General features: G+C 35.6%; 1 protein-coding gene across 1 annotated transcript; it reads right to left on the bottom strand.

The window, feature by feature from the left end:
* Positions 1–3,691: 3,691 nt before the first annotated feature.
* Positions 3,692–4,271, bottom strand: LOC129319571 (uncharacterized). The gene is made up of 2 exons (XM_054964671.1): positions 4,186–4,271; positions 3,692–4,040 (listed from the first exon to the last, which is right to left on the bottom strand). The coding sequence occupies exons 1-2, from the start codon at positions 4,269–4,271 to the stop codon at positions 3,692–3,694; spliced, it is 435 nt and encodes a 144-aa protein (XP_054820646.1).
* Positions 4,272–13,116: the final 8,845 nt, after the last annotated feature.

The following is a 13,116-nucleotide window of genomic DNA, read 5'->3' on the forward strand; positions in this document are numbered from 1 at the left end:
TCTTGTGTCAAGGTAAATCTTCCCACACCACAATCTACAACAATAAGTACTATATGTTAATTTTCAATTAACACAAGCACTATTAACTACCAATAACCTCCCAATTCTTCCACTTCTCACTCATATTCTCAATAAAGAAGGTTGTTAAGATTAGAATTTGTCCATACCATCACTTTAAGTATCTTTCTAACTTTATCACAACATAAAACTTAATAACTCAACTTATCACATTTCAACACCCTATGATCAAGTTAGGGCTTGATTTAAAATTCACCTAACAAGAAAGTAGCTTCCTATTGCACATATCCAATATCAATAAACCTAAATTAAACCTTTAGAGTCAATAGAAACCTTCAAAACATTGACTCATGGCTTAATCCAATCAGAACATATTCTCACTCTTTCAAATACCATGGAAAATGAGATGAAAAGGTAGAGGAGAAGGGTAGGAAACTTACCCAAGAGTTTGGAGACTCAAATTATCTTCAAAATCCTTCCAAATTGATGCCCTAACAGTGCCCAAAGTTGCCCCCTTTGTGCTTTATGTTTTCCACCCCAAAATCTGTCAATTTCTAATCATTTCTAAAATTTTAAGTTGCCTGTTGTGCCGTGCGCCGCAGCGCATGCCACGCAAGCCACGGCTCACGACGCAGTGAGAAACAAGTTGATTTTACTCCCCTCAATGCCTCCTGACTTGATCCGACTTTCATCCTATCTCAATTTAGAGCTAAATATGACCTAAAAATCCAATTAGCCACCCAAAAACATAATTAAATAAATTAATCATATTTTTAACTAATTTATTCCTTAATTAATTAACTTTTCTAGATTTGAAGTTTTGAGATGTTACAGTTCTCCCCTCCTTTAAAGGAATTTTGCCCTTAAAATTCAAGAACAATGACAACACATACCTAGGGAAACAGATAAGGATATTGCTGTTTCATTTTGTCCTCTGTCTCCCAGGTAGCATCAGCAGGAGCCATTCTTTTCCATACCACCTTAACTAGTTGAATAGTCATGTTCCGCAATTGCTTATCTTTAACATCTACTATTCGTTCTGGCTTTACTCGATAAGTCATATTCTCTTGCAGATCTACCTCTTTGGGTTCAATCACATGAGATGGATCATCAGTTGAGAAACATGAAAAACATCATGAATCCCAAATAATTGTGGTGGTAAGGCGATTTGGTAGGCAACTAGCTTAACTTTCCTGAGGATCTCAAATGGACCCATGAATCAAGGAGATAATTTCTTTGCTCTAATTGACCTCCTAATTCCCGTCATAAGTGAAACTCTTAGAAAAACATGGTCACCAACCATAAACTCCAACGGCCTTCGTCGTTTATCCATATAACTCTTCTGCCTACTCTGAGCCGTTAGAAGTTTCTGCCTTATCATTTGAATCTTTTGTGTCGTTTGATCCACAATATCAGGACTATAATGCTTCTCTTACTCAATTCAACCCAACAAAGAGGAGATCAACATTTTCTTCTATATAGTGCCTCATAGAGAGCCATCCCTATACTAGAGTGAAAACTATTATTGTAGGCAAACTCCGCCAAAGGAAGATGGTTATCCCAATTGCCTCTCAGTTCCAAGGTACAAGCTCTCAACATGTCCTCTAGAGTCTGTATAGTCCTTTCTGTCTGTCCATCAGTCTATAGATGATACGTTGTGCTGAATCTTAATTCAGTACCCATTACTCTCTACAATGCTTTCCAAAAGTTTGAGGTGAACCTCAGGTCACGATCAAAGACAATGTCCTTTGATACCCCATGCAATCTCACAACTTCCCGAATGTAGATCTCTACCAACTTCTCTAATGAATCACTTATTCGCACTACCAAGAAATGGGCTGACTTTGTCAACCTATCTACAATCACCTAGATAGAATCATAACTGGATTGGGTTCTTAGTAATCCTGAAATAAAATCTATAAATATACTATCCCACTTTTACTTCGGTATCTCTAGTGGTTGTAAAGTTCCTGCTAATCTTTGATGCTCGATTTTAACCTTTTGACAAATTAAACATCAAAGCATAAAATCTATAACATCCCTTTTCATTCCAGGCCACCACCAATACCGCTTCATATCCTGATACATCTTAGTTGCTCCAAGGTGAATTGTATATCTACTCTTATATGCCTCATTCAGAATTTTCTTTCTTAAATTACCCTCATCTGGTACACAAACCTGATCTCGATATATAACATATCCATCATCACTGAAACCAAAGTCTGTGGTTTGCCTTTCCTCTATATCTTCTCAAATTTTCAATAGATACTCACCCTCAAGCTGTGCTGTCCTTAACTCTCTCCAAAACTCATTGGTAATCTCTGTAGAATGTAGGCTACACAAAGTAAATTTCGGTGAGTCATGCTGAATATCCAAGTAGGATTCCAGAAATTTGTGCTCTTGCACCATTAGGTAAGCAACATGCAATGACTTTTGACTTAAAGCATCTGCAACCACATTTGCTTTCCCGAGGTGGTATTTAATTTTGAAGCTATAGTCCTTTAAGAACTCCATCCACCTTCTCTGCCTCATATTAAGTTCCTTCTGATCCACTAAATATTTCAGGCTCTTATAGTCATTGAAAACACTGAACACTGCTCCATACAAATAATGCCGCTAAATCTTTAGTGCAAACACAACTGCAGCAAGCTCTAAGTTATAGGTAGGATAATTTTCTTCATGTGGGCTGAGCTGTCTAGAGGCATAAGCCACTACTCGCTCATCTTGCATCAACACACATCCCAGACGTTTTAGATATGCATCTATATACACTTCATATAGCAATCATGGATTAAGAATAATCAATACCGGTGCCATAATCAGTTTCTCCTTTAACTTTTGAAATGCAATCTCACACTTGTCATCCCAAATGAATGGTTGATCTTTTTGGGTCAACCTAGTCAATGATGAAGCTATCTGAGAGAAACCCTAGATAAATCTACGATAACATCCAGCCAATCCCAGAAAACTTTATATTTCAATCACAGAACTAGGTCTTTCCCATTTCAAAACCGCATCCACTTTATGCAGATCCACTGCAATCCCTTCTGCTGACACAACATGTCCTAGAAATTAAACCTCTTATAGGCAGAACTCACACTTGTTAAGCTTAGCATAGAGCTTGTTGTCCTTCAAAATTTGTAGCACAATTCTCAAATACTTCACATCCTGCTCCTCATTTTCAGAATATATCAAAATGTCATCAATAAATACCACTACAAACTGATCCAGTAAGGCCTAAATATACAGTTCATATAGTCTATGAAAACCGCAAGTGCATTTGTTAACCCAAATGGCATAACCAGGAACTCATAATGCCCATATTTGGTACGGAAAGCTGTCTTGGGCACATCCTCCAAGCACAATCTTAATTGATGGTATACTGACCAGGGTAAAGGATATTTGTTCTTCACCGTTACCTTATTCAATTGTCTATAATCAATACAGAGCCATAAGCTACCGTCCTTCTTCTTAACAAATAGTACAGGTGATCCCCAAGGTGACACAATAGGTCTAATAAATTCCTTTTCAAGTAACTCCTCTATTTGCTTCTTCAACTCAACTAACTCCATTAGTGACATTCGATATGGTGCCTTTAAGATTGGTTCAGTTCCTGATACTAGGTCTATTATGAATTCCACTTCCCTTTCTAGAGGTAAACTGGACATATTATTCATAAATGCCTCAGGAATTCATTCACTATCCTAATCTTATTAATACTTCCATCGTAGACCCCATGCACTGAGAAGAAAACCATATAAGCCATACAACCTTGTTGCATCACTGCTTGCACCACTGATAAGAGCTCAGACTCACTAGGAATATTAGCCGATGTAGTATGTACTGGTAATAAAACTATCTTCCTAGCACAGTCCAAGGTGGCATTATTTGCCATCAACCAATCTATACCGATTATCACGTCCAAACCCTTCATAGGAATCCAGATCAAATCTAAAGTAGTTGAATGATTTTCAAACTTCACTTCTATATTCAAACATGCTTTACTAGCCATATTAGATGACCTAGATGGTGTAGACACTTTAATCACATAAGGCAATTCATGCAAAGGAAGTCCTAACCTCTCTATATATTCATATGAAATAAACGAATCTGTAGCATCAGAATCAAATAATGCTTCAATTTTTTGCTTGCAGATAGAAATAATACCTTTTTATCAAATTCAGCGATGCTCTTGCCTCCTCCTGAGATAGTATGTAGACTCGTCCTGGAATGGTAGATCTCTGCTCTGCCATCTTCACTCTTCCCTCGGGGCATTGTCTTACTAGATGGCCAGGTTTCCCACATTTAAAACATGCCTAGCACCTCCCAGGATGTGACCGCCCACACTTAGCACACGGTGGTGGTTGAGCTATACTCAAGGTCGGGCCAGGCATATTAGAAGCCTGTTAGGATGGTTGTGGAGCACCAGAACTCCTAAATCCACCCCTCTGAAATGTTCCCCGAGTCTGTGATCCTCTAACAAAACTCTTCTTTCCTGGTGTCGTAGAACTACTCGGGCCATAACCTATTTTCTTAAAGACTCCTCTAGAAGGGCCTAGGGAGGACGAGAACCTCCCATGGCTATCTCGTCTCTTTTTTACTTCTACTTCCCGACCCCTTCTTGCTATAATTCAGAGTCAATTACATATGTCAGTATATGTGGTTACTCCTAACAGAGCAATTTGTTGTCTATATTTAGCCTCATCTTTTCCAAAAGCCTCTTGGCCTTCCACTCACTATCATTGGTCTCATTTAGATAAGTAGAAAATTTTAATAGCTAATTAAACTTTTGAATGAATGCTTCCTCGTCAAGATCTCCCTGTCGAAATGCATGGAACTCGACCTCTTTCTCATCTCTGAATGCTGAAGGAAAATGATGATCAAAGAACATTTCCTTGAATTGTTCCCATGTTAGCTGACGTCCATTCATTAGTCTTGCAGAATTCCACCAGTGTTTAGCATCCTCAACTAGATACATCGTGGCTATAATCACCTTCTGTTCCGTAAAGCATGGCACCACCTCAAAGATGGTTTCAACTCTCTCTATCTATTTCTTCACTTCTCCTTCCTTTATAGTTCCATTAAAGGTTAGAGGGTTAAACCGAGAGAAAGTCCTCCATGCTTGATCAATAGCCATCCTTTGAACATCTCCATCCACTTTCGTCCCAGACGATCTAGGTCTACTACTGAAACTATAAGATGGTTTCAATATGCTCTCATGAGCTTCCTCTTGTCTCCTTTGTTCCTCCTCACGACCTCTATTCCGAAGCAGAACATTGTGGTTGTGAACGGTTCTTTGGATACTCCTCATCATATCCCGCAATTCTTCAAGAATTGCATCATTACCCTAGGGCCTTTGTTCTTCTTCTTCTTCTTGTGTCTCTAGTTGTACCTCTGGTATAGGCCCATCATTCTTCGGTAGATTACCAGCATTTCAGATGCTTCTTCTAACCATTTTTCTCCCCTCCTAAGGAAGAAATCAAGTAGAAAAGGGAAATTAGTGGGAAATAAAGGAAATGAGATAAAGGGAAAGTGTTGTGTACATAAAGTTGTTAACTAATGAGAATGAATGCAATAGACACATCACCACAACCAGATCTCATAACCTGAGAAACTAATACCAAAATGTAATGTCCACCTTGACATTACCAAAAATTTACCACAGAATCACAATAAACAATCATAATTAGGAGCAAGGATTGCTCCTGAGCTCACATTATCCATATAAGGATTAAAACTAATAATATTTTAAAAATAATTGTGGAATATTTGGGATCCCATAAAAACCCTTCAAATTGGTAGTTTGAGCTCAAACTTAATGGTTTATATAGGGATTGGAAGCATGGAAAAGTTTTGGGAAGCAAAATACTTCAAAACAGGGCCAAAAATGTCATTTTTGAGTGTTTTGGTCCATGCGCCGCAGCTCCTGGTCCATGCGCCATGGCATGTGGCACAAAATGCCAAATTTTCTCACTGTACGATACACCACGGCTTGCGCAAAATGCACCGCGGTGCACTTGTCCATGACAGCAATGCTGTCATGATAGCTTTTTGGACGAACTTTGAATGTGCGCCATTTTTATATCCGATATCCAATTGGAGTGATTCAAGAGCCCACGCGAAGCTTATTCAATAAGCTAACTAATGGTACAAGTTTCATTATGACTCGACATCATATGAGAATTTTAGATACTCAGATGCAAAAGTCAGTTTTTAAAGAGATTTTCAATCATCCAAGTACCCAAAACTCATAACGAATACCACTAACCCATTGTGATACTTGAACCAAGTCCAATAGAACAAAACACTTGAGTGACCAATCAAATACACAAAAACATATCAAGTACAAAATTTGACCAGTCAATGGCCATTTCACCCAATATGGCCAAAACACACAATCAATACTACATGCACTATTTGACTTCTATTGCCACATAATACATTACAATTACATTGTCACCACATATAAAAACATTCCTTGCACTTGTATTAGCATTTTAGCCCATCACCACAAAAATTGCCACATATTCACCTCATATACAATGTTAGGCTAAAATACACAACAACATAGTATGAAATAAGTACAACTAATCAAAATGATATGCATTCTTAGTTGGCAACATATAATATCATATAACAAGTTTATGTATACTACTCAAACCAAAATCGGGCATTACTATTTGATGTAGCAAATCTACAAATCCTTGCCCGATTCCTTCCCTCACTCAATCTCAGCTGTAGAACCTGTAAAATGTAACCACGGGGTGAGATAAAAATCTCAGTAACTAAGATAATCTACATTATTGATTAACAAGCCAAGTTATAAACAAGCATTAAAATAAGTAACATAATCACATCATATAAGATCACCACAAATTGCATGCATGATCCCTAACCATCCGGTCCTCCAATACTTTTGACCGAACTAGTAGCCTATTTCACAGAATCAACCCACATGTATGGTCCCCAAGCTCACCATCCATGGTAGGACTACCCAGCCAAGGTGTCCTAAACCACTTCTGGACTATTGTTTCCCCCTATTACAAGTAATTGGGGTGTTGTTACTCCAACACCACATCCTACGGATGTTAAGGAGCATAGTCTCTAACTCCATACCCTTTTGGATACTAAGGAGAGTAAGTCTCCAACACCGCATCCATTTTCAGGTACTAAGGAGAGTATAGACTTAATCTTCACTATCTCCACTAGGGTGACCTCCTACCCTCTAATATGCCACATTTCACTACATATCTCCACTTGACCATGCATAAACAACTTTCCAAACTAATATAACAAATCTTACCATTTACTTCAAAAATATAGAATTTCACAAACTAATACTCCACTCATTTTCTAAAATAGTTAACCTTTAAAGAATTTATACATATATACTCAACAAATCATAGAAAAGTACTTGAGAATAACTTATATAAGGCAATAAATAATGCAAATTATCTAGTTACCTTAACCCTTTTGTTACTAAAAGGGTTACCCGTGGTATTAAATTTCTTCTTGTGTCAAGGAAAGTCTTCCCACACTACAATCTACAACAACAAGTACTATATGTTAATTTTCAATTAACACAAGCACTATTAACTACCAATAACCTCCTAATTCTCCCACTTCTCACTCATATTCTCAACAGAGAGGCTTGTTAAGATTAGAATTTGTTCATACCATCACTTTAAGTCTCTTTCCAACTCCATCACAACATAAAACTTAATATCTCAACTTATCACACTTCGACACCCTATGATCAAGTTAAGGCTTGATCTAAAATTCACCTAGCAAGAAAGTATCTTCCTATTACCACATATCTAAGATCAATAAACCTAAATTAAACCTTTAGAGTCAATAGAAACCTTCAAAACATTGACTCATGGCTTAATCCAATTAGACTAAATTCTCACTCTTCCAAATCCCATGGAAAATGAGATGAAAAGGTAGAAGAGAAGGGTAGGAAACTTACCCAAGAGTTTAGAGACTCAAATTATCTTTAAAATCCTTCCAAATTGATGCCCTAACAGTGCCCAAAGTTGCCCCCTTCGTGCTTTAGGTTTTCTACCCCAAAATCTGTCAATTTTTGATCATTTCTGAAATTTTAAGTTGCCTGTTGTGCCGTGCGCCACAGCGCACACCATGCAAGTCGTGGCTCACAACACAGTGAGCAACAAGTTGATTTTGCTCCCCCCGATACCTCCCAACTTGATCCGACTTTCATCCTATCTCAATTTAGAGCCAAATATGACCCAAAAATCTAATTAGCCACCCAATAACATAATTAAATAAATTAATCTTATTTTTAACTAATTTATTCCTTAATTAATCAACTTTTCTAGATTTGAAGTTTTAGGATGTTACATATGCCACGTGTCAATCTTTGCTGGTGGACTAATAAAAGGGCAAAAATATCTATAAAGTCATTAGCCAAGAGTAAAAATACTTATGAAGTCATAGGCCAGGAGCAAAAATACCCATAACGTTACTAGTGGTGGTGCAAAAGTGGTCAATCTATCCAATCCCTTAAATGTTTACCATTTAACTGACATATAAGTAAAAGTTGACCATTTTTCACTGATGTAGGTAAAAAATATTCCTAAATAAAATTGTTTAGAGGTTAATCGATCATTCTATAAATACCTTGTGAAAAAAATATCATTTTGACTAAATAACAAATTAAATTACTTGTTTCTTTATAGTATTGGTGAATCATTTGAAAATTTTAAACCTATCATGAATGCAATTGTTTAAGGTTATGATAATATTCTTAAGCTAGATATGCTTAGTCTTGATCTTTGATTTTGTATAACCTATCTTACTCTGTTAAATCTCAAATTTTATAGGACAAGAAAAATGAATGGAGAGGGAGAAAGGAAGGGGATGAGATACGTGGTGATAGAAAGAAACCATATAGTATTGAGTTTGATAGATTAGTCAGTATTACATCCATTAAAGTAACATTGTAAGTGCTCATACAATGATCAATCAACATCCGTAAAAATTCATCTAGGAATATTTTTGTCTATATCAATGAAAAAATAATCACCTTCTACTTAAATGTCAACTAAACGGTCAACACTTAAAGGATTGGATGAATTGATCACTTTTGCACCAACTCCGATAATGTTATAGGTATTTTTATTTCTATCCTACTACTTTGTGGGTCTTTTTTCTCCTGGTCGATGACTTTGTAGGTATTTTTGCCCCTTTATTAGTCCATGTCAGCAAAGACTGACATGTGGCATTCATAGTCAACATTTAACAGTGAAAGTTAACGGCATTAGGTCAAAATTAATAGTTTGATTACTTTTGCACCCATCCATGTAATGTTATAGGTATTTTTACTTTTCCTCACTTTAGGATACTAGGTGCATGTGGCTTACCATTTTGTGGGTATTATTGCCCCTTTACCCTTCCCTTTTATTAAATAAACCTAGCACATATGGGTATGGTTGTCTATAAATATAACATACTATTTTGCTTGAGTTCGATTTGGAACACATGAAGGACCCCACACAAAACTATAAATGATAGAAAAAGGTTTAGATAGTTTGTATTGAAAGCACGAAAACAAAGAATGATGGTATTTAGCCAATTCACAAGTATCACGATCAAAAGTAAAAAATTTTATTTGATGAAAAATGAGGAAATAAATGACTCAAGTATTGAACATTGGAATGGTCCATTCTTTTATGCCATAACAAAATATCATTAGTCTTAGAAGTGGATACAAAATTATACTGAATGTAAGACTAGAGTCTACTCATGATTGATTCATTAAGGTAGTATAGCCCATCACACTCCTCAGCATTACCAATCATCTTCCTTAATGAGAGATCCTAAAAAATGTAATGAGTAGATAAAAAATGAGAACTACAATAAGCTTGTTTAGTCAACTTTCTTATGGATAACAAATTACAAGCTATGTATGGAACATGAAGTATTGAATCCAATCATAAAACTTCAAAAATAGTAATGCTTCCCTTTCCATTAAAATAGGAAGATGTTCCATTAGTAATATCAATTTTCTCACGTCCACTATATGGAAAATATGATGTAAATAATGTAGAGTTTGCAGTCATATGATTTGAGGGCCTAGAGTCAATAATCAACTAAGATTTATGGAAGAAGGTATTCACCACATAATGGCCAACTCAAATCGATCATACACAACCTAATAGGCCAATTATATTACAACAACAATAGTCTCAATTCACCATGATTGCCTTAAACCCTCTCCATAGTCTTACTAGACTTTTCCAATCTCTTCTTTAGGATCTCATAGTGTTCATTAATTCTTTGCTCAATCCTCCTCATCATACTTCTTAGTTTGAGCAATATGTTCCCATTGCCCACAATAAGTCCCAATTGCTCTCTAGCTTGACCCATCTCAAGTTCCTCATTTGAAAATATATTCTCTTCTCATACCAAGACTTCCTACTCTTATCTTGATAAATTTGTCAAGATATTGTTGGCCATATTTTTTATTTACACCATTTTTTCCTCTTAAGGATGGAAGTTATATCACGAAAGGAATAGAATTAGCACTAGCTCAATAAGGAAAAAGAACATGCATATAATGTTAATTGCCAACTTTCTATATGCAAAATGCAGAATTCATAAGCAACCTCAACTCCTAATTCACAAATCCATAGTCTAGTCCTCATAACTGGAGAAATTGATACCAAGTTGTAAGGTCTTCCTTACTAAACCACAATTAACTCCAATCATGGAAATAAGGGGACTAAGCCCACAAAGGATTACCAAATTTGTAAAATTACATAAATGAGAATAATTCTCAAATCATTTACAATAGGATTCCAAAATTTGACATTTTTAATCTCTAACAAACTCTTAATATGCTCAAATTAGAGTTTTAAAGCAATGTTGAAGATTAAAAATAAATTAAGACTCAAAACATTGAGTTTCAAAACTCAAAACTATGTTTTGTGTAGAAAACATGTTGTGCGCTATGGCTAACGGTTAGTGCGACGTAGTATACTTACCTTTGTGCCATGCGCCACTAATACATGCCGAACCATAATACTAATAATCATGTGAGTGAATTTATATGTATGATCAGATGCCAACCTTATAACCTCATCTTACATCCGACATGAAACTGATGGCTATCTGATGGCTATATCCTTCATGAACTAACCTAGCCTTTTACTTGTGAGGGCTACCAAGTCAGGGTTAACTCACTCACTTGTGTAATTTAGTTTCCCCTAATACTAACAAATGTGGGATGTCGTACCCTTAATCTAGCCTCCTCATGAATTGGTGGAGACTAATTAAGTTCGAGCCCCTCATAGAACAAGTGGGACAGTCCTAAATTAACCATGGGACAAGGGCTACTTTCAATTCCAACACTCAGTACCAAGGCAAGTTCTCGATTCTAACGGTCACTGCCAATACCATATGAATTTAACCATTTACTCCTCTCCTTAGGCAAACTCCCATTAATGATCAGACTATGCACATATATCATATGTTTATGCATTCTTGTCAACAATACATTTCATATACATTCTCATATCCACACTTATATACTCCACATACTCCACATGTCACACATCACATTTATAAATTTTACAACATGCCATCAATTAAATCATCAATTACATAAAGGTGGCATGCATAAGATTTCCATTTTTAAACACCATTTTGCAAGTCCACAATTTCATCATTTTTCCAAAAATTGCATCATTAGTTCCAATATCAAATAAACTACAAATTGTTAAATTTCAACGAATATCTAATTAACATACAATTATACAAAATAAGTTTTCCTCAGTTACCTTAAACCTTTGGAAAGTCAAAGGTTTACCCCTCACAACAAATACTTCTAAAGCTTCTCATAAGCTTAAATAATGCCACAATGTTTCACACTATAACACAAGGATATTATCATTATCCCATTTTTTGTGAATTTACCAACATTAATCCATATTATCTTTTCTATTAATCTCATAAACTCACTACCCATTCATACCTAATGGGTTCTCTAGGTTCCATTAACTCATCTTACTAGTAATAAGCCATTTAATAATAATAATGAGCATCAAATTCTCCCAACAACCATATTAATTGCAATTTTTGCATATTAATGACTCCTATGAACTAACCACTCCAAAACAATCAAAACTAAATCTACTAATTAGACCCCTCTATAATCATACTCATTAAGTTAATCATGATTAAATTTCCTAAATCTTATAATTCAAGAGTGAAATGGCATCTTACAATATATAATAAAACATAAGATGATAATTCAAGTGTTCATACCCAAAGGTAGCTTGTGTGAAATGGACTACAGAAGCAATGTCAAGGCATCACACAAACATAAGTGACAAATCATGCATAGATCATCTGACAATAAAAAGCTCAACTTTTATAATCCAATACAAGAAAACATGACATAACTTACAAGCTTGAATATACTAAGATGAGTCCTAGGATGCATAAATGAGATTATGAGCTAGCAATGATGCATTGCTTTCAATGATAATGATATGTAATTAAGCTCTCAAAGTTTTCACATTAAATCTAAAAGAATTAAGTAACTTATATCCTATGAATCTTCATCTTCTCTTGATTCTTTATGCTCTCGAGGTTTTTTCTTCATCTATGATTCTTTGTATAGATTTACACATAACAAATACCTCTTCTCTTCATTTTGTAATCATCAAAAAACATGATTTAACAGACTAAAGGTATCCTATCCCACTTCTAGACTATGGTTTTCCCTATCACACACGAATCAGGGCGTCGTTACTCTAATACTACATCATACTGATGCTAAGGAGTATTAATCTCTAACACTGTGCCCCATATGGATACCAAGGAGATAATCTCCAACATCGTACCTTACTAAGTACTAAGGAGATACATGCTATATGAACTTTCATTACTCCTTCCTACAAGTGAACTTCCACCTTCTATCATAATCATGCTCACACTTCTCATAATTATCACATACTTGTATCAAAACCATAAATTTTTCATACAAGAAACTTTCACAAATTAATTGTTTTAAAACCATTCCATGTACAAAATCCTTCTTTCACAACATGCAATACATTCAAAACACACGTA

The sequence above is a fragment of the Prosopis cineraria genome, unplaced genomic scaffold (genome assembly GCF_029017545.1).
Source record: "Prosopis cineraria cultivar Desert tree isolate PC_DT_omini unplaced genomic scaffold, ASM2901754v1 PC9, whole genome shotgun sequence".
Classification (NCBI taxonomy): Eukaryota; Viridiplantae; Streptophyta; class Magnoliopsida; order Fabales; family Fabaceae; genus Prosopis; species Prosopis cineraria.

Excerpts from the sequence above, each read along its gene's own strand:
- LOC129319571 (XM_054964671.1), bottom strand. The coding sequence starts at position 4,271 with ATGGCAGAGCAGAGATCTACCATTCCAGGACGAGTCTACATACTATCT. Across the intron at positions 4,041-4,185 it reads TCGCTGAATTTGATAAAAAG|GTCATCTAATATGGCTAGTA; the intron begins GTATTATTTCTA and ends TACACCATCTAG.